This window comes from Cydia pomonella, chromosome 3, assembly GCF_033807575.1.
Source record: "Cydia pomonella isolate Wapato2018A chromosome 3, ilCydPomo1, whole genome shotgun sequence".
Lineage (NCBI taxonomy): Eukaryota > Metazoa > Arthropoda > Insecta > Lepidoptera > Tortricidae > Cydia > Cydia pomonella.
This window is the reverse complement of record NC_084705.1, coordinates 22,509,355-22,532,569: the sequence shown is the minus strand read 5'-3', so window position 1 is coordinate 22,532,569 and position 23,215 is coordinate 22,509,355. Positions and strand designations below refer to the sequence as shown.

The 23,215-nt window shown below is 39.6% G+C and overlaps 1 protein-coding gene across 6 annotated transcripts in view; it reads left to right on the top strand.

The window, feature by feature from the left end:
* The window catches only part of LOC133516310 (dorsal-ventral patterning tolloid-like protein 1), a 134,532-nt gene extending 111,467 nt beyond the window's left edge, over nucleotides 1-23,065 (top strand). For all 6 annotated transcript variants that reach the window (XM_061849179.1, XM_061849178.1, XM_061849181.1 and 3 more), the window contains 13 exons: nucleotides 4,179-4,353; nucleotides 6,175-6,201; nucleotides 7,356-7,567; nucleotides 9,165-9,372; nucleotides 10,912-11,120; nucleotides 12,791-12,926; nucleotides 13,007-13,105; nucleotides 13,492-13,706; nucleotides 17,383-17,611; nucleotides 18,287-18,485; nucleotides 19,074-19,278; nucleotides 19,617-19,746; nucleotides 20,069-23,065. In XM_061849179.1, coding sequence (XP_061705163.1) covers nucleotides 4,179-4,353; nucleotides 6,175-6,201; nucleotides 7,356-7,567; nucleotides 9,165-9,372; nucleotides 10,912-11,120; nucleotides 12,791-12,926; nucleotides 13,007-13,105; nucleotides 13,492-13,706; nucleotides 17,383-17,611; nucleotides 18,287-18,485; nucleotides 19,074-19,278; nucleotides 19,617-19,746; nucleotides 20,069-20,270 — 2,246 coding nt within the window. In that variant the 3' untranslated portion in view covers nucleotides 20,271-23,065. The remainder of the gene's footprint in view (nucleotides 1-4,178; nucleotides 4,354-6,174; nucleotides 6,202-7,355; nucleotides 7,568-9,164; nucleotides 9,373-10,911; nucleotides 11,121-12,790; nucleotides 12,927-13,006; nucleotides 13,106-13,491; nucleotides 13,707-17,382; nucleotides 17,612-18,286; nucleotides 18,486-19,073; nucleotides 19,279-19,616; nucleotides 19,747-20,068) is intronic.
* Nucleotides 23,066-23,215: the final 150 nt, after the last annotated feature.

The window sequence follows — 23,215 nt, the reverse complement described above, 5'->3', positions numbered from 1 at the left end:
GACCCAGGAGAACCTAACCACGGCAAGAACTGTCAAAACTGTCACTTCAAAAGTGGTGCAGCGCAGGGAATTAGCATCTTATACTTATATAAGTTATCTTGATCATGATGAGGGTTAATAGTTTACCCAACAGCAGTGCACTTGATTATGCCACGTCGCGTTCAACGTTACATTAACAGCCATTCAACAATAGCTTTTAATGCTGTGAGATAAAGTTCCTTGCACTTATCATTGTGTCTAACATGTAAATTAACCACTTACGCTCGCTTTGTCTAGTAATTAATGGTCTTCTGTCACGAGCACTCGCACTTTGTCTCCTAGCAATCTGTCCTACCGTAAAATATACGTCCTTCTGTTCATGAGGCTAGTTGCAGATGAATGATGAAAACACTATTAGAAGTATTAGAACAAATTAAATTATTTTCAGAAAATATTTTAATTTGTTTTAATCTCAAGTAGAAACTTTACTACATAAATTATAAACCGAAATAAATGTCATATACTAAGAGAAAGTGACCAAGGCCTCCAGTGCCCCAGGATGGAATCGAACCAGCGTCCTCTGCTATCGTGGCAGGTGCCTGAGCCACTCGGCCACCGGGGTCACGGCGGCATTGGTCGAATTTTTCCAAGTATATGCATATCTTACTGATGGCTTACGGCGCCCCCTAGCCCCTAGCCATCTCTAAGGTACAACAGTATGGTTCGACCTTCTAACTGGATCAACTCAGGTGATCCAGCCGCTGCCGCGATGGCAGAGGACGCTGGTTCAATTCCAGCCTGGGGCACTGGAGGTCTTGGCCACTTTTTAGGGTTCCGTACCCAAAGGGTCAAACGGGACCCTATTACTGAGACTTCGCTGTCCGTCTGTCCGTCCGTCCGTCTGTCACCAGGCTGTATCTTATGAACCGTGATGCATTTCTGTTGCTGCTACACAACAAATACTAAAAACAGAATAAAATTAATATATAAGGGGGGGGCTCCCATACAACAAACATTTCTTTTTGCCGTTTTTATAAATAATGGTACGGAACCCTTCGTGCGCGAGTCCGACTCGCACTTGCCCGGTTTTTCTTAGTATATGACATTTATTTCAGAATTATGAAAGTATGGAATGAGGACAATACGTGGAGTCGCATTTTATTTTAAACAACTTCATACATTTTTAACGCTTGACGTTAATTTGAACGTTTATTCCTTCAAAAAACATAGTCAGCTACTGTATTTTACGTATTTATAATACCTAATTTAGGCATCTGTTTGTGCGTACACTTGGGCGTGCGGCGTGTGCGTCTGCTTATACAGCTTTAGTTTAGCAAAGAAAGGAGATTTTGTAAAATAGCAAACAGCCGCGTTTAATTTTATTGGAATGAAACATACTTTTTGCTTGCTTCACAGACATTTTTCGAAATGTTTATACGACTGGAAAAGTGCTATATGTATTGTATACTATCGTTTTTAAATTTCCTTTTCGGTTATTATAGAAAGCCTGATTAAGTTAGACAAATATAGGCTAAATAGTACATACTTAGAATTTTTTTCGCTATACTGTATGTACATATACATAATATTATGTGTGGTTAGTGTGGTGTGTGAGAGCACGAAATGAAATAATCCACTCGTTAAAGAGTTGATATGAATGTTAAACGCTGAACTCTGGAAACTCGGTGTAAGTATTCGACTTCCAACCATTTGGGACAAAATGAGTCCGCAAACAAAGGAAAATATAAAGCTCGCTATGAAAGAGGTCTTTCTGCATTATATTCGTAGTTACGCCCCACTTCCCTCTGAATCGCAAAATTTTATAGAAAATTACTGTTCATATATACTTAATATTACCCATGTAAATATAATTTATACATAGGTACTATAGTGAAGTGATTACATATATTGTCTACATACACTTATAGATTATTTCATGTCACTCGTCAGTCGACACTACAAATAGGCTATCAATTAATTCTAATGAAATCGTCGTCTTACTTTAAATTTATATCTAGAATTAGATGGATTATAAAGTTAGAGCAGGTTTCCGTAAATATATATGCCTACATACTCGTATTATTTAAAAGATAAATATTATGAAAATGAATACATGTAACATAATAAACTAAAGTAATTACGTTACTACTTAGTAATTACTATTGACAATGATTAAAATGAAATGAAATGATATGAAAACTTGAATGAAACGAAGGAATGACAATAGGTAGGGGAGATCTTTAATGACATTCTTACTGATACTGTCTAAATGTCAGTTACCCATACCCAATTCCGGGTACCACTTGTACAGAACTTGTACGTAGGTTCCTACTTAACTAATAAATTTGACATCGCATTGACCCATGCAGGTTAAAACTAGTGTTACTCTTATGATTGATCTCCACCGACATTTAAAATATTCACATTAGGTACTTAAATATGTTTTCCCGGTGGCATGATGAAAAGTTTTAATGAAACCTCGACATTGGAAGACGCGGTACTTGCGGCTGGTTTCTCGCTTACATTTTTTCCGTGTAAGGCGTTTAAAAACCTCATTAAGGAGTGTTATTTAATGGAACTTTTAATAGCGCGCCCGAGGCGGAGGGAAGAGAGCCTGAAGTGGGTTCCATGCCACTTTTGATAAATATAAAATGGCGTCGAACCTTTTTTAGCGACGAACCCTTTTTGGCTACACGGCCATAATCTACGATGGGACAAGACGGGATAGGTACCTCAGGAAAATTAAACTTACATATAAGAAAAATGAAACCGTTTAATAAAATAACTTTTACATGTATCGCAACATCAGTAAGTTAACTTTATATAATCAACATGTTTTACTATCCAAATCACTTCGTTTTCGGTAATTAGGAAAAACAATACAGAACATAAATATCCCATCTTATCACATAGCCCGGGTCAAAATGGAATATCGTACGGAACGAAGAGAGCACATATTTTAGTAGGACTGATAATGCTCACGCGTATGCGCTCCTTATCTTCGTCCTACTTATACGATGAGTGTAAATACTATAAATTACCGGCACATATTATAAATCACCCACCGTTCGACTGGATGCTCATATACTATGTATGGATGTATAAATGCTCACAGTAAATGCCAGCTCACTCATTTCTCATTCTCTTTTCCTTTATTGTTTTTCTACTTAAAAGGGTACAATCCAAAAATTATAAAATATTTAGCACAAATCGTAAAACGGGGTCATACGGCATGCCCCAACCGTTTTGCCCCAACGAAAATGTTTTATAAAAATACTAAAATTTCTAACCTAAATACTAAAATTTCTATCTTTCTTAAATGGGGGTTTAGCTTGAAAAAATTGTAAAAACATGCTTATCAACTTCATCATAATATATTATACATTTTTCACGTGGAGCAGCTAAAACAAAAAGGAACTCGTTATTTCCACTGACTGGTGAACCGCGACTTAAAATGGTACTAATAGCGCTTCTGTAGCTCAATATCGTGCGTAACCCACGCACAACAGCACATTTTCCGTCCTGTCCCGAGGTTCATCTTACCCCGGTTTCCCCTACGAAATCCCTAAAGTATATTTAGCAAAGCCTTAAACTTTTTAAATGTATTAGCTAAATGCACAGGTACATGCTATATTAGTGAGTTGACATCTGGTTGACATAATCTGTTGCGTAGCCAAGGGTAGAAGTGACCGCAGGGTTGAATGAACTTGACTTATAATTTTTGAACCTGTGACTTGTAACACCTAATCTCCAATATTCTCCTTAAAAAATTCAATCTTGTTTTTCCATACTTCAAGACGGCTTTAATTCAATCGTGACTTCACGATCAAGTCCCGTTTAGTAAGGGGCGTTTCGTGCATTGAGTACAATTGTCAGACTCTGACTATTTTTGTATTGTTTTAATACAATGGGTCCTAAACAGGATGTTTGGCACATGAACCGTGAAAATATTTTGGGGTATAGGTGGTGTCATTTCCTTCCTTTTCGTCCTTGAAATCTTGGTCCTAGGAGCAACGGTTCTGGAGATACGATTTTTTAAATGTTTATCCTTAATTTACCCAAAATCTGATATTCGTAGCCCCATAACTTCTTTTTGTGTATAGTTTTAAATGCATAATTTGTTTGTACTTAACTGCACCTGCATGAAATAAGATCTTTTTCGAGCAAGTGTGATGAAAAGAGTATTTTCGGTGTTGCAGAGTGCGATCAGACGTTCGTGAGCCGCGACGGCTTGACCAATGGCACGTTCAACGCGCCCGAGCTCATCAACCCCAACAACCACAGCCGCCAGTGCCTGTACACCTTCCTCGCGGCGCCGGGCCAACGCGCGCTCATCGAGTTCCGCACCTTCGACCTGCGCGGCAAGCCCCCCGAGTGCGTATGCCTTCCTCATAAATACTTTATTAATAATATCGTCTATAGGTTTGTCGATATACAGCGTGTATTTTTGATACTAACACATAATCAAAGGGCAGTTCGTTTAGGCCGTAATTAACACACTTTCATAGGTTTTATAAAATTTGGACGACTTTTATTATTTCATACAAAAGAATTCAGCAAGCAATGTATCACTACTTTGTTTTAACTCAAAACGTCTCATTAATGACGCGACGTCACAACTATCACAAGTGATCATGATGTACGAAATACATTGCCGCTCGAAAAAAATGCAAAAATTAATTATGCTCTGGTAGTGAAGACTAAACTAAAAAAAACTTTCAGAATTGTTTTATAGCACTAAATCCTACGTCTAGTTTAAGTTTGAGGTTATATCAAAAATACACACTGTATATTATCCTCCTTGCAGAGACTAAAACAATCACAATAAAACCAGATAGATTGCATAGCAGATTGTCCAATCGCAAAGGCGCAACTACAGCTCTTACAAAAATACGCGATCCACTGTTCCCCACTTTCCCCTAGTCGACACTACCCACCTGCCCGCGTAGCCAACGTGCCAATTGTTAACGCTCCGTAGCGAACGAAACGCGACTGTCACTGTCGCACTAATATGGAAGAGTGATAGGGAGAGATGACTACCTACGCTACGCCACGGAGCGTTAACGATTGGTACGTTGGCTAAGCACCCTGGTGTGTGGTCTACGACGCCTAATATGATTAGGCTTTAGGTACAGACGTTTTAATTACGCTCTCAGAAATGCAAAGCTTCAACGAAATGCAGTTTCAGTTATTCATTTAGTTTTACATCGTATATTATACAAAAAATGTTCATATAATAAGCTCTCTAAGAATTTACTATTTAAAATGGTTGGCTCGGCAGCTTAACATATCTACTATCATTTTGTGCGATATTGGTGCAGTTAGGTATGCTTCAAATTCCACATGCGTTTCAGTGAAGACCATGTATTATGTACCAACGTGTAGGGCTACGATGGTCGGCTCTTTATAATTTGTCACCATGGCTGTCACGTTCTAACAAGTATGTAAGCGCGAAAGTGACGGGCATGGTCACAAGTGATAAAAATGGAACCATGCTGCCACACCACTGTACTACATGATATCTTCTTCTTCTTCCTAGCGTTGTCCCGGCACATTGCCACGGCTCATGGGAGCCTGGGGTCCGCTTGACAACTAATCCCAAGATTTGGCGTAGGCACTAATTTTTACGAAAGCGACTGCCATCTGACCTTCCAACCCAGAGGGTAAAACTAGGCCTTGTTGGGATTAGTCCGGTTTCCTCACGATGTTTTCCTTCACCGAAAAGCGACTGGTAAATATCAAATGATACTGTACTACATGATATAATTACTTATATCTAAAATAATTTTCCTCGACTGATTTTAACACGTCAAAGGTGCACTAGGTAGTAATGCTAGGATCCCATGCAAACATACAAACCTTCCGAATGAGTAGCCTTCCGTTTATAACTTCGCAGCATGTCATATAAATCATCCTACTAGCGTTTGTCCCGTACTGTGACGGGGTCCGCTTTCCTACATTTCTCCTTCCACTTCGCTCTATCCTGGACGTAATTTTCCGCTAACCTACAGGCGTTTAAATTTTTGGCGATAAAATTACGCCACCGCTGCCTTGGTTTGCCCCTCCTGACAGGAGTCCTGACACCTAAACTCGTATCTTTTATGTGATTTATGTTATATCAATATCAGATATAACTTAATTAGTACTACGTATACCTACTATTTATACCTAAATACAATTTTTTTATGATTTCAGTGGTGCCGCGGTGGGAGAGCTACCAGCGTAAGTACCGTTCATTTTTATTTTTATTCACTTATATTTAGATGTTTTAGGTCCATTGACCATGTAAAAATTCTGCTTTATATAGAGCATTATAAGCATCTCTAAAGTCGTCGATTTCATTAACTACCAGCTGTCCCAGATAGCAGTGACTTTATGATACTTAAACATAAGTATAAATGATAGGAAGCGCACTTCCTTTATCATTATTGTTTTATTCGGGGCCGGGTACATCGGTATCGGTGGTATGAATATTTCACCATTCCTGATCGAGGAAAAATTTCAGAGTTATTAATACGCCGTAGGTAACCCTTAGCGGAAATAAAGACGACGCAAACATGTTTTCCGTCTCGGATGGGAACTGGGTCAAACAGCGCGGCCCTGGCTGAGATACTCGTTTATTTAACACTATTCCTAAAATATGTGGATCGGACTCGAGGCCTCTGGTAGAAACCGGTCAATCCTTAAGTCAAGGGTAGATATAGCTCACAGGTAGTAAATTCAAAATCTCTATGCATCCCGCCACCGGAAGATTAGATCTCTGCTCAACTGCAAATAAGGACATTTTTGCCGTGGCAATTATTTTTATTAATTTGGCAAATGTTTCGGTCGCATCATTTTAAATGTTCCATATGTTACGTTCACTGCCAGCGGCCCGCTATGCGAGTTCTTTTTTCGTAGCTGAATTTCGTTACCAAGCGGAAAATGCATGTAGTCGGCTACGAACGTAGCGCGTAGCTCGCGCCGGTTTAATTTTAATTTAGAATTTTTAGACGTTTTAATCAAGGGTACATACTATGAAAAATTTTATACGGTCACTATACTATAATTTCAAGGAAGATACCCTACATACCATCAATACCATAGCAGACATAGTACGATTTTAGTATAAAATACCTAGTAATTTTACCGAGGGATCTGATAAGCAAAATTTTACTAAATTATAATAAACAGAAGTATATTTTCAGAGTAATATATTGCGCTATGTCTTTAGTCCCCTTCTAATTTCCTGGATTTATTGTTAAGAGGGGGCAGAACCTCTTAACAATAAAACAAAAAAATCAAAGAATACTGAACTTTTGGAAAAACAGTGTATTCTTTGTTTGTAGTTGTGTATTTCCCATAAAAAATATAAAGAAGCCGTTTATTAAACGTAGATGCATGCACGAGTACATGGACATATACTCGGAGATGGCGTCACTGGAGGCGGGCGAGCTGGTGAACTCGGCGTTCGGCGGGCGCTACTGCGGGCCCATCCCGCCGCGCCGCCGCGTGTCGCTGCACCGCGCCGTGGCGCTCTCCTTCTACACCGACAAGCCCTACACGCCGCCCTCGCTCTTCACCGGCTCCTACCAGTTCATCAACGCCTGTGAGTATAATCTTCTGGTCTGAACACATACGTACACTTACTACTACACCGCCAGTATTCGCTAGGCGGGTTCTCTGTTAGGCGCTTTTTGCTACCTATAAAGCGAAAAAATCATGTTATCGACTACAAGCGTAGCGCGTAGTTCGCGCTGGCAGAAAATTGCTTTAGGCTGCTGTTGAATTCGACAGCGGCTGATCGCGGGCCGTCTGTATGAGAAATGTAAATTACTAAGTGCATACCAAAAGTAAATAATTAAGTGCATATGACATATTTCCGGTATTTTGAAAAATATTTTATATTGTGTACATCGCGGCGCATATCCATATCATATGTATATCTCGTGGACGGCTTAGCCGTAAGTACGTAGGTAGCTGGTCAGTTTCAGGTAACGAGCTTAAGCGAGTTTATATAGTAGGTACTCAGCGAAAATCGACGCTCGTGCCCATTAAAACATTAAGTGTATGTTTCACAAAGTCTGAGTAAAATATTGGAAAGCTTATTTACAAATAAATGAACTGCGAGATCCTGAAAAACTCATCACTTTATCTACTAGTTAAGCTTATTTGAAGATTGTGAAACGCCAACGATGACTTTATTCGTCAGATATGTGTGGAAAGTACCTTATTCAGGACTTTACTTGGACATTGTGAAACAGACCCTAAACATCCTGTCCACTTGTCACTGTTAATTGGCAAATGCCTGCGTGGACTGATGATTGATAAACTACCGGATGTCCTTCTCCGGGCTTGAAACTATCTCCATGCCAAATTTCATCTCAATCGGTTCATCGGTTATAGCGTGAAGCAACAGACAGACAGACACAGTTACTTTCGAATTTATAATATTAGTATGGAAAGTGTTTTATATTATGCCTTGTTTAAAAAATAACTTTTTTTCCAACTTTCTCTACAAGTTGCATTAATTGTAAAAGATGTCTAAGTCTATGAAGTTTCACTACAAGGTTCATTAATTGTAAAAGATGTCTAAGTCTATGAAGTTTCTCTACAAGATTCAATAATTGTATACGATATCTGATTCTATGAAGTTTCTCTACAAGATGCATTAATTGTATTAGATGTCTAAGTCTATGAAGTTTCTCTACAAGATTCATTACTTGTATAAGATATCTGATTCTATGAAATTTATCTACAAGATTCATTAATTGTATAAGATATCTCAGTCTATGAAGTTTCATTAATTGTATAAGATGTCTAAGTCTATGAAGTTTTTTCTACAAGATTCATTAATTGTATAAGATATCTGATTCTATGAAGTTTCTCTACAAGATTCATTAATTGTATAAGATATCTGATTCTATGAAGTTTCTCTACAAGATTCATGAATTGTATAAGATGTCTAAGTCTATGATGAAATGGTGCCCCCAATTCGACATATAACAAAGATGGAGTAGGTAGGAGACAGCTGAAGTCAAACGTCAATTTTTGGTAACCAGAGTTATCGCATAATGTACAGCGCCATCTACTTTTCGCTGTCAAATTCGCAGCACGAATTTATCTTATTTTAGGCTTTTCTCTTTAATACCATACTCCATACTCGTAATCGCCCATACGAACCAATGCACTTTTGTCTTCTCCAGCCGAGTTCGAGATCGGCACGCCGGTTCCGAACACGATGTGCTCGTTCATTATCGACGCGAGCAAGCGCAAGACGGGGCTGCTGCTGTCCCCCACGTACCCCGGCGTGTATCCCAAGGAGCTCAACTGCAACTACCACTTCGTGGGGCAGCCGGGGCAGCGCATCCGGCTCGAGTTTCGCGACTTCGACCTGTTCTTCGGCGGACCTCAGTGAGTATACGTCCTTACTTAAAACTCAATGAATACCCGACCCGACGCTTTTCTGATACCTATCATCAAATCTTATCAGTTATCGGAAACGAACAATCTTAAATATGTATCTATCACAAAATGGCCGGAAAATTTAGCCGACATAATTCCTACTTGCGAAAATACACTGTTACAGTATGTTAGAATGTCGAGTGGTGACATAGCTATCAATAATAGCGTGTCCTCTACATACGCAAATAGTGACTCTCAAATTATGATAATGGATTGATACACCAATTTGTTAAATTGACAATCGATTTTACCTGGAGCGGCATTCAAACTTTAAAAATATACTATGATTTGAAGTGATAATGCCCACAGTGATTTTAGCAAAAGCTCGCAACAAATAAATATCAGATTGAACGGACTATTGCTACTCTGATTAAAATGCGTTTGCCCTGAGAACATCGCATTGCTTTGTTTCCTACTCTGTATTAATCTTACTCTTGCTTAAACTATATACGTAGATCTCTACTATTGCTTAAACTAATAAAATAGTCACATCCGAATATATAAGAACGAAACAAAACAGTTTATTCAGATAAAGCACACATTACCTACAGAACATAAGACGTACGTACTTACATAAAACATGGAGACAAGAAGTGCACTATGGTTACTATGGGGAGAAAACTCAGCAGAATGTTGCAATTGCAGATAGTAAAACTTGCAATGCTCAGCCTTATTAAATAAACTTTTCTTCTTTTGGTTAAAAATAGAGGGTTGCAATAACTAACGCCATATAACTAAAATACATGAGGTAAATACACTTAGAGATCAAGTAGTGAAAGAAAACATTTATTGTTTGAAAATATAACTATATATATTTTTGGGGCACAATTTGGGAGAAAATTTTCGGGATAGGATTTTATACGACTTTCTATGTGCCCTCATTCAACAACAAAGTTATACTTCGAGTATTATCTTAAATTGAAGTCTACTTCTTGTGCGATTGCTTGTAGTAGGTTTTATAATTTTAGTAGTCGCTTTCGTATTAATCTTACGGGGGATAATCGAGATGGACGTATTTCAACAGCGACGCTCTAACCTAAATAAAAACGCAGTTGTATGATCAACAAAAGTCAAATCGTATTCAGATAGATATCCAAATCCATCTGAGTCAAGTAAAAAAATGTACACAATAAGTCAGGAAACAAACCTCAAACCGTCATTACATACAAGACCACTGAGGGCCCAGATTTTCATACGAAAAATACGTTAGGAAATAATTATGGACCGTGTAGGATTTCAGGTTGACCCCATCGTAAAGAAAATTGTACGCATTGTCAGAAAGAGTAAAGAAAGTCGGTTTTAAAACAAAATTTTGCATACTTTCAGTATGACCTGTATATTTATGTAGATCTGAGACCTCGCTACTGTGACTGCAACAATGATTTGGAATACATTCTTCATTTACACTTACTTGTCTCTGTCATTCAACCAAACACTTTACTACTGGTTTACTACTCGTATTTCGTGTATTTATCAAATTAACTGCAGTTGTCCATTCGACTGGGTGCGCGTGTACGACGGGCCGGACAACACGTCGGCGGTGGTCGGCACGTACTGCGGCCAGCAGCGCAATCTCGTGCTCTACTCCAGCGACGAGCGCCTGCTGGTCACCTTCTATTCGCTGCCGCGCTCCGCCAATACGCAGAACCGCGGCTTCAAGGGAATTTTCGAGTTCTCTGAGAGTTTTGTTAAGTTAGGTCAGTATTTTTATCATTTTACATGGTCATTGTAAACATTGGATGCTGATCTGTACGGTATCTCCGATGTGCGAGCAGAACATCGCTATAGGTATACGTAGGGTATATCACGTTCACACACCGCATCATCAGTGTAATAACCGCGTTAGTTTCTCGCTGTAATTGTAATCTAATCCAACGTCTGTGTAACTCATCAGTTCATCACGTAGCGTTTGTTTGTCCATAAAAGTAATTCGAACCTTTGTTTGCCTAACAACTTATTCTGTCCAGTCATTGATTGAGTAAGATGTGTAAATTCGAAGATAATTTCGTGCTTCCAATTTAACTGGTAAACGAGATGGCACTGTACAGCTCCATACATTTTGCGGTAACTCTGTTTGTCAAAAGTTGACGTTTGACAATTAGTGACCGCAAGACATATGGCGCAGTACAGCGCCATCTGTTTTGGATGTCAATCTAAGGGGCACGTTTTTAGGGTTCCGTAGCCAAACGGAACCCTTATAGATTCGTCATGTCCGTCTGTCTGTCCGATTATGTCACAGCCACTTTTTTCCGAAACTATAAGAGCTATACTGTTCAAACTTGGTAAGTAGATGTATTCTATGAACCGCATTAAGATGTTTACACAAAAATAGAAAAAAAAACAATAAATTTTGGGGGTTCCCCATACTTAGAACTGAAACTCAAAAAATCTTATTTTCATCAAACCCATACGTGTGGGGTATCTAGGGATAGGTCTTTAAAAATGATATTGAGGTTTCTAATATATTTTTTTTCTAAACTGAATAGTTTGCGCGAGAGACACTTCCAAAGTGGTAAAATGTGTCCCCCCCCCCCCCCCCCCCCCGGAACTTCTAAAATAACAGAATGAAAAATAAAAAATATATATATGATATACATTACCATGCAAACTTCCACCGAAAATTGGTTTGAACGAGATGTAGTAAGTAGCTTTTTTTAATACGTCATAAAAAAAAAAAAAAATAAATTCGTCAAATCCATACGTGTGGGGTATATAGATATCCATAGGGATAGGTCTTCAAAAATGATATTTAGGTTTCTAATATAATTTTTTTCTAAACTGAATAGTTTGCGCGAGAGACACTTCCAAAGTGAAAAAGTGAGTGTCCCCCTGTAACTTCTAAAATAACAGAATGAAAAATCTAAAAAATATATATGATATACATTACCATGCAAACTTCCACCGGAAATTGGTTTGAACGAGATCTAGTAAGTAGTTTTTTTTAATACATCATAAATGGTACGGAACCCTTCATGGGCGAGTCCGACTCGCACTTGGCCGCTTTTTTTCTTAGACTTTACCTCTCTATTAATCTATTATACAATCAATTATCTCTGTTCTGTCAACTGTTAGAATCTTCGGTATGAATTACTTAGTAGTTCGTCTCGAATGTCTTGATGAAAACTAAAAAAAACAGTTGAAATGCACGGACATGTGCCCCTTGCTGACATAATGTATCCAGTCTGAATGTAAGAACATTGCTTCGCTTTAATCGCTCGTTCAATAATTCGATTACACATTACATAAGTTATTGGACCGTTGTCTGAAGTCGATGTACGATTTGGCGCATGTTACTTTTTTATTGCGAAATGTTTATAAGAAGCAACTTTATCGCTGGTAGGTATTGTGATTATGTATTTGTTTACAGATTTTATAAGTAAACACGACGCTGAGCACATTAGGGGCTCCGAGTGCGACCAGAAGATCCTCAGTAAAAAGGAATCTTCCGGATTCGTGTACCATCCAAATTATCCATTCCCCTATATACAAAAAGTTGTTTGTAGGTAAGTGGAACAATCTAACAATGAGACAAATGTGCACGAATTTAACAGATGAATACCAAATCAAAATATTTTCTTTGCAGATATTTTATATATGGTATGCAAGATTCACAAAATTTGGAAAGAGTGCGACTGGAGTTTCAAAACTTTTCTATACCAAAATCGGACAAGCCTAAACCAGAGTAAGTTTTTAGTTCATACATAGAAACCAAATATCAAACGGATACGACGAAAATTGAAATGTATATTATTTGTTAAATGTATATTTCTTTCTCCATTTAAGCTTCTTTCCAATTTCATACAAAATTTTTCCTACATCATGTTTTGAGTTCACATTACAACTTCACATAGATTTCAATAGTATGTACCTACCTTAATTCCGTTGACCACTGAATGCAACGACAGAGTGATATATATAAAAACATATCTATGCGAGTACTTACTGTTGTGATCCTGAAATTCATTAACCAGCATTGTACTTAACGGCGTAACTTTCCAGTTAGGCCGTAAAGTCTTCCGTCTATGGTCATTAGAACGCTCGCTGATGTTTCGATGTTCATGTGTGCAGTAGCGCGTGTTCGGACGGGTACCTGAAGGTGTACCTGCGCGGGCAGGAGGCCACGGACTCGTACGACAAGCACGACGCGGAGCTGTGCGGCGAGAGCTCGCTGGAGCCGCCCTACCCGCCGCTGCTCACGTCCGACGGCCCGCGCCTCGTGCTCGTCTTCAGCTCGGGCGAGCTGCAGGGCAGGGGCTTCAAGGCCAAATACACATTTGAGACTGGTTTGTAAACGTAGCCTTCTCTTTTTTTATTTTATTACAAGCTTTTATTTAACTTGCCCTGTTAGTATTATATGTATGTTCAAATATTGGAAGCTAAATTTGACCCACTTCCCGATTTCCGATTGAGCTGAAAATTTGCATACATAAATCTAAGTCGGGTGACAATGCAATATAGGTACCATAGAGCTGATCTAATTCAGTACCTATTTTACTAAACTATAATATACTATTATTATAGGTACCGTATCTAACTATAGATACGGTACCTATAATAATCATAAAATGATCGTAATATCCATATATCCAACGAGGAAATACCTCTGTGAAAACTAAACAAACTATACCAACTGATGAAAAGGCGCAGTCAAAGGGTTAAAGAAGTATTTCCTGTTGGAATTGACATTTCATTTTGATTTTTGTCGTATCTGCAGACTTCCATAATTTTTTTTTTTTTTTTTTCAAATATTTACACGGCATTACAGCATATGCCAATACACCGAATAATTAGACAATACAAAACCAAAACATATATAAAATAAAAAACAGATATTCATTAATAATCACATGCAAGTGCTGGAAAGCCTATCATCCATCATCTCACAGAACCTCAGACACTCCTGGCACACATTCGCCCATCTCCCCGCAAACAAGTCACACTCTGGTGCTGATGTCAAGAGTGCATTGAGCAGCGATAACGCGCGGAGGAGTGGCGAGTTCCTGCGCGATACTGTGCGCGCCGCCGGTACGGCCAACAGTGGACGCGTTCGCGGCCTCAAGAAGACTCGAGGAATATCCGGGGCGTACAACCTCAAGACTCGATCTACCAGTTCCGGGCAGTCCGAGTCACCGCGCAATATGCGACAAGCTGTAGTCAGCAAGATGTTGTTGCGCCTCACCTCTAGAGAATTATATCCAAGGCAGCCTAATAAAAATTTTGTTGGGTACAAGAATGGGAAGTACCCATACCTTTTTTTGTACAGAAATCTCAAAAAGGCCTTTTGGATTCTCTCTAGAAGTAAGGCGTATGAAGACTCGTACGGATTCCATATAATAGATGAGGCCTCAAGCTTGCTCCTCACTAAGGCGTTGAAAACCATCGCAATAGCCCCAGTGTCACGAAAATCCTTGACATTGCGGATCACGAACCCTAGTTTTCGAAAACAATCTTTGGCGAGTGTCTGCATATGCTCATGAAAAGTGAGGCGCTCATCAAAAACCACTCCAAGATCTTTGACAGAGAAAACTCTATCAATAGTTTCGGTCCCCAGTGTGTACTGAGCAAGAAGAGGGGTAGAGGAACGACTGTATGTACATACACAACACTTCGCTGTGTTAAAAAGAAGCTTGTTTGCAGTACTCCAGTTGACCACCGAAGCAATATCGTCTTGTAAGGAGGCACAGTCTACGCTACTCTTAACATCATAAATAAGTTTCAGGTCGTCGGCATATAGTAAACATTTTGCATACTTGACGACCGATTCCAAGTCGTTAATCATTATCCCAAATAAGAAGGGACCCAGTATCGAACCCTGACTTACGCCGGATCTGGTATGGTACGGAGCTGAAATAAAACACCCATGTTGAACGTACTGCTGTCGATCGCGTAGATAACTGGCGAAAAAAACCAATAACTTTGGCGAGAAGCCTAAAGCATTCAGCTTGCTCATCAACACGTCACTGTCTACGCGATCGAAAGCCTTCTTAAAATCGAAATACACGACATCCACCTGATTACCCCTGTCGAGATACTCAGAGATAGTTTCTGTCAATATTAAGAGGTTGGTGTTAACAGAGCGATTTGCTCTGAAACCGTGCTGGGAGTTGGACAAAAAGGGTTTTAACTGAACTGCTAATATTTTATGGACGATAGACTCAAACAACTTCGCCAATGTTGACAGTACAGCTATAGGTCTATAATTGTCAACACTGGCAATGTCACTAGTCTTCGGGATAGGCGTAACCCTTGTTGTCTTCCACAGCTTCGGATATGTTCCAGTCGAGAGTGCTAAATTATACATAAAATGGATAGGAACTTTTAGCTGGTCTAAGCATCCTTTGACTATATACGCTGGAATATTGTCAGGTCCAATTGAACTACTAGCTTTCAGCCTCTTTATACCAGCAATCACCTCCTGAATAGATATGTTTCTAATATTAATACATTGCGCTGAGCCGGTCTGGCTACAGTTTTGAGGCGAGTTTACATCAAGTCGAGGGTAATCAGACAAAAATACGCTAGAAAAAAACTTAGAGAAAGCTTCAGCTGCTTCAACACCAGTAAATCGTTGCCCCTCGAACATGACTTCATTAGCAAATCCACCCCTGGACTTAAGAGTATTAACATGCCGCCAGAACGAGCGAGGGTCACGTTTCACCTTACTCTGAACTTGGTCCACGTAGCTATCATACGCCGAGGCAATTCTATGTTTAATATCTTTCCTAAGCTGGGCAAACTCGTTATATGTATCTAAATTATTGGTAGCCTTCCAGGACCGGTGTACACTGGCTTTCCGCGCTATGTCAGCAATCAGGTCAGCTGTGTACCATACTGGGTAGCGTCTACCAGTCTTGTTTGCGCGAACCTTTCTAGGTATACATATGTCAAAAAAACTATAAATTATCCCATAAAAGACCTCTACTGCAGTATCAACATCTTTAGCCTGAAGAACTTCTTGCCAACTTTCTGCAGACACTAATTCATACAACGATTCATAGTTTCCTTTTTTAAAATCCCAGTCTTGCCGGGAGTCCAAATTACTAGCATTAATACGCTCCGAAGTCGGTCGCAGCGTAACTACACTTAAAGGGACTAATATCTCCAATGGCGGGTGATATGCATCCCGATTAGGTACCAATCCACCGCCCGCAATTTCAGAGACACTAACATTACGGATACGCTCTGACACCAGCACAACGTCTAATTTTCCGCCATACGCATTCATCACTTCGTTCATCTCATACAAACCATAATAGACCGCGGGCCAGGAGCATAAATCGTCAGTCATCGCCTCCCGGCTGATACTTTGTCAGATGATAGTTTAGATGATATTTTATCTAAAAAAATCGTCACCCGGTTGTATCGTGGTGTAAAGACCGTCAGCCAGCTTCTAGGGTTCTCTGTTTGTGCCTTTCACTCAAAATCGAAAAAAATATGCTTATTGCCTACAAGCGTAGCGCGGAAAACGCCCTGGCAGTGAGTGCGTTCAGGGTCATCCGAATCGCCCACATTACTCGATGTGGTCATCAGGTGCCCACTTTGACTGCAATGTCGTAGTGTTAGTAGACATGGGCGATGAATGATTTAACCAGCCACCGTCTTAATTCATAATTCATTTATTGCATTTATAATCATGTGTCATTTATGGTCTTACAAAGAGCATTTTACAGCTAGTGTTCACATGAATCCTGTTAGGGTATATGGCAATATACTTATAACTAAAACTAATTACAGCGGCAGTTAAGCCCTAGGAGGCTTTGTTCGCTGGAATTAATTTGAGAATGTATGTATAAGTTTTTTGTGTTAATAAACAAAAAAAAATACTAAAACATGATATTTATATATTTAACATTTAAACTATTTGTATATATTATATATGCAATATGACACGTCTTTGTAGTGGAAAAATATAAGACATTATTAAAATGAAAATTATTAAAAATATTTTTCATTTTACAGAATACCGCGTGCCGGGCACGGCGGCGCCTACCGGCGAGTGCGCTTTCACGTATCGCTCGGAGGCTCGCAAGCGCGGCGAGTTCAACTCCCCGCGCTACCCCTCCAACTATCCCTCGCGCATGAACTGCACCTACACGCTCGACGCCACGCCCAACGAGCAGGTCACCGTCGTCTTCGACCACTTCAAGATGAGGGCCGACGCCTGGAATGCCACGGCTGGTCTATACGGGTATGTGCTAATGTTTTTAACATAGGTCGAGAGGGACGACAAACCTAACTCTGCACTACCTCTCCCTCCACCACTGAAAGATCACTCTCAGAATACTTCATGATGGTGGGTAGATAGGACATTCAAATTTTAGCGCGCAAATCGCTAGAATTTTTCAGGTATCAGTGAAACATCTTTTCTTTTTTAATGTTTCATGATAATGTTAATATAATTATGAAAATATTTAAAAAAATCAAAACTTTTACAGCTAATACACTGGCCGTCATTCAACAGCAACTGTGTCAAATATTTAATTGTTGATTCGTTGCTACTGAAAGGAAGTTTATTTTGCAAAGGTCTCTCACCTTACCCCACTGAGTTTAATAATAATTGCTATAACCCAGTTTAGTCTATTGCTTTCACCCTCACTTAGCTCATTTTAGATTGCATCGACTTTCAATAGTCCTTACACCCTAGCGGGTGCTGTCTCTGTCTGCGTTCTATGATACGGACAAGGTTAGTATCCGCTCGGTGTACTTCTTACATCTCATAAAACTGTCAGAAGGGCATCTATGTGTTGACTTCGGCTTCGTGCACTCCTCTCAAATTTCCGGAATAGCATTGTTCCGTGATGGGTAAAAACAAACGATTGGCTATGAAAACATGAGTATTAAAGTGTATTGTTATGTTGAAAAGTGGCGCAACATGCACGGAGGACTGGGTGGAGGCGTGGTGGACGGGGCGCGAGGGCTCGCGCGTGTCGCTGGGCCGCTGGTGCGGCGTGGCCACGCCGGGCCCGCTGCGCTCGCCGCGCGGCGCGCTCGGCCTGCGGCTGGCGCTGCACACCGACGCGGAGAACGTCGCTTCCGGGTTTAAAGCAAGATATGTTTTTGAGGTAAGGGCGCTAACTCCTAACTTTATGGCCAGAGAATTTTTGCTCGTTGTCTTTCCTCGCATTCACAGGGGTGTTTGCATATAGTTGACCTTACCTGCTTACCTGAATGGAGAAGTACTGAAGCAGTGAGAAGCGTTGGTGGCCTAGCGGTAAGAGCGTGCGACTTGCAATTCGGAGGTCGCAGGTTCAAACCCCGGCTCGTACTAATGAGTTTTTCTAAATTTATGTACAAAATATAATTTGATATATACCAGTCGCTTTTTAGTGAAAGAAAACATCGTGAGGAAACCGGATTAATCCCAATAAGGCCTAGTTTACCCTCTGGGTTGGAAAATCAGATGGCAGTCGCTTTCGTAAAAACTACCTAGTGCCTACGTCAGTTCTCGGAATTAGTTGCCAAGCGGACCGCAGGCTCTCACGACCCGTGGCCAAATGCCGGGACAACGCTGGGAAGATGATATACTAACAATTGAGCCGAGAGATATATAATTAAATAAAAATCTTACGTTTTCAAACATGAATCGTGTATTATCACAGATTATATGTATTATAATATATTGTAAGGAACACACATGAATTCTGTTTCAGCCAGCGAAATCAATATTCGGCGATTGCGGCGGCAACGTGTCCGGCGCAGAGTGGGGCGCGATCACGTCGCCGCGGTTCCCGCTGCCGTACGAGCCGCCCGCGCGCGGCACGGCGTCGCGCGTCTGCAACTGGTTCGTCACCGCGCGCCCCGGCAAGCGGTTGCTGCTCAATTTTGACCACTTCGCTGTGGAGGGACATCTTACCGGTAAGTTTATAACACTCCGCATACTCTGGCCTATAGTGCCAGCTCTAGATTATTTTTATTCTGCATTGTCTTTCTAGTTGCCATTCTTTTATTTTACATTGCGTTTGTATTGATGCTGAGCAAGGTTTCTGTTACTCCCAAAGAAGCACTGAGTTGGCTATTTAAAAGTTCTCAACTAGATTTACAAGCGCCCATATGGCTAAATAGCGTGAAAATGCGATATTACGTACTCGGACACTGACGATTTTATGATAGTGGAGGTGCGCTGAAAGGAGGTAAATGTCAATTTTCAAAATAGTGTAGTTAATTGTAGTGATGTATTTCTTGGTTAATGACAGAGCGCGGATGCCCGGCAGCGGTGCTGCGGCTGTGGTACGAGTCGCCGGGGCCGCCGCTCGAGCTGTGCGGGGAGAAGGCGCCCGGCGACCGCTGGCAGTACCTCTCCTCGTCAAACTCCATCCGCCTCTCGTAAGTTTTCATATAAACACTTTTTATGTAGATACAGTATGAGCTACTGCCACATTTGATTATAATGATCTTTAAACACGAGTGCAATATTTTTTTACTTAATAGTTGGGTATTTTGTGTTGCCTTCCGTAATCCTTATTTTTTGATGAAGGGTACCGAAACTAATAAGTTCGCTCAAGAGCAAGTTTAATTAGTAGTAGATTCCTTTTGAATCTAAACATTTTCGCTTTTCATGATTTTCAAACTCTTACAAAAGTAATGTTATAAATACGCATGTAAAATGCAGCCCTGGTTGTTGTGGTGAATCGTATGTCTCGTGCAGGTTCATAGTGGCGGACAAGTCCGTGGGCGCGGCGGGCTGGCGCGCCGTGTGGACGGAGGTGACGGTGCCGGAGGCGGGCGCGTGCCCGCGGCTGGGCGCGTGGGCGGCCGAGTGCGCGGGCGCCTGCCTGCCGCCCGCCGCCGCCTGCTCCGGCCTGCAGCACTGCGCCACCACGCCCGCCCACCGCGCTCCGCACTGTTAGTATCCCACGCTTACACACACCACACACACACACTACACGCCCCGCGAGCATCCGACGAGCGCCATGAGGCCTCATTGTTTCTGCATTTTAAATACAAATTCAAAGGTAGTTGGTATATCCGATACCGAAAATATATAACAGTATGCAGAAATAGTATTTGTTAGCATTACTTATACGTTTGTTGATTATCGATTGATTTGAACTGACTGATATGTAGTGGTGGTTGGAACAAGCATAAAAATATCAAATACGACGTTGTCTGAACAAAAGATTTCTTTTGGCAAAATTAATGTGTTCCAAAGATGTATTTAGGAAATGGAGCTGGCAGCGTCGTCGACTTCTGAGGAAATAATCAAAGACGTAAGCTTGTTTGCCTTCAACTTCAACATTTATTCAGCAAATAAGCCACAAGGGCACTTTTACACGTCAACATGGAATTTACAAACAAGCAAAAACAAGCACATCAACAATTATAAAATACAATTAAGTGAAAATATTCTTGCCAACAATATTATTATTATTACTTAGAGATATGTAAGGTCTCTAAATGTCGAATTACAAAAAAAAAACACAAACAGTTACAAAAAAAATATCTAAAATTATTTACACTTAAGAGATATATACACCTCAAATATCTCTAAGTGTCAGAACTAAATGATTATATAGTTTATCAAATTATCCTTAGAGATGTATGTCTCCAAGAGGCAACATTCAGCCACCGTATATAAAAAAATGTAGACGTAGATTTCATCAAAATCGGGTCAGCTGTTCTTGGTTTCCCACACAAATGTCCACCTACCTTTTCACACCCTTAAGGTAAGGGCGTTTATTTTTGTGATAAGCACGATATTTGGGTGTTTTCTTTGTATTTAAGTATTTATATAATAATTATATAGGTATACATCGTTGTCTGTGGACCCACAACACAACCCTTCTTAAGCTTAGTGTGGGGCTTAGTCAATTTGTGTAGGTAATAATCTCCTATAATATTTATTCATTATTAGTTACATGTTTTTACTTTGGAATGGCGTCAATATGACTATAAATGATTTTGGCATCCCCGACTTATATAAAAACGATACCAAACTTGGCCTAGTAGCTTAAATGATAGATATCAAGATAAAGGTGAAAGCCTCCCCTCCCCTCCCCCCTAAAAATGTACATCAAAAATCCTACCATAGGAAATCTTTTGTTCACGCAACGCCGTATTTTATGAGCTGCACCTTGGACTTATAATACTTATAACAGTTATAACCGACGTTTAGATACCTGTCGCATAATCTGCAACTCGATCAGATCACAGGTCTGAAAATACATTGCGGAATGGAGAATGCCTTTGGGCGCGAGTCGGAAGCGGGCTATAGGTGCCTGGGTTAAAGTGAATATCGACCAATTTATAAGCGCCCACATACTTTTACAACATATCTTGGTTGATTCATTTAAAACTTCTCGGTTTTTAATATTGTTAATTTTAAGTGTTAATTTTGTTGATTTCACTTAATGAATATCTTGAGTATTTTGCAGCGTTTTCTTTTTACACTAATTAGATAGTAGTAATAATTATAAAAATGCAATGTTTTAATTTTTGCAAAACCAAAATTCCTTATTCCAATAGTTTCATGTCCGTTTCATTAAAACGTTAGCGAACTAGTATTTACTTTTAAGTGGAAAAAGGGATTCGGTTTAATTAGTACCTGGGTACTAATCACAGCCACCTACTACTAGTCACAGCTAGTTATTCCGGGATCAATGCACCGTAAGACTATAAGAAGCATTCCAGCTCGCTGCCTCTGCACAAGTCGAATATTAGGGTTTCTTTCAGGTGGGGACTTCTACATTTGTGCCAAACTATCAATTAAACTTTAATATGCTATTAAGCATTATGTACTTAAGCATTTATATGTTTTATTGGTACACGCAATGGTATAACCAGCTTCATCAAATTTAAGATGTACATGTCATGTTATTGGGTCAAAATAGTTTTCTATGGGATTTACAATTAAACATAAAAAATGAGGACATTCATGTTTCCCAAACATTAATAGCTATACAAAGTTTGAAATGCATATCTAAAAAAACATGGACGCAAGATGATATAATAATATAATATACCTACCTACTTAAGTATGTTACAAACCAAATTAAGTACATAACTTATACTTATTAAAAAACTATGTTTCTAGGATAAGTCGGTAGATAGAATTAACTTATGTAAGGAATTGTTATTTAGAGTATTATTTATATTTAATTACACATTAGGTACGTATAAACATTTAACAATTTAACAGATTTTATAAAATGTTAATAGTAAAGTTTAATTGTTAACTAACGATTGGCACCGCACTTTGCATTCCCACTTATGTATGAATTGTATCTACACTGTTGCATTTGTCGTCGCATACTAGGAAAATTATAAAATTATCTATCTATTTATATCATAACGATGAATGTAGCTTGTTGAATCTTAAGTGGAGTGAGCAGGGCCGCGCGCCAGCGCTCTCCGCTGCTGCTTACTCTCGCTTTCTTCTCTATCATTATAAGATGTTGTATCTCAACACTGTAGTAGAATTGACAATTAATTATTTCTAAAGTATCATGAATAATGTTATGTTCACTGTATCTACTTATCTTCTCAGTATCGGTGGTTCAATGCAATCTTTGTCTCCGGGTGTTGTGACCGCTGTTGCGTAGCGTAGAGTAGGGTAGGTGTAGTTGGCCTTAGGCGACGTTTCAGAAATACCGATAGAATATATATTGTTGATGGACTAGCAGAATATATTGACTATGTTGCAAGATTACGGATTTTTTATTTACGAACTACGCTCCCTTTCATAGGATATTTTAATCGCATCTAAATGTATTAACATGAACACGTTATATATTTCATAATTATTTCAACCTAAATTTTCTATATGTTATCTCTTTCTAGAATACTGTGATGACTC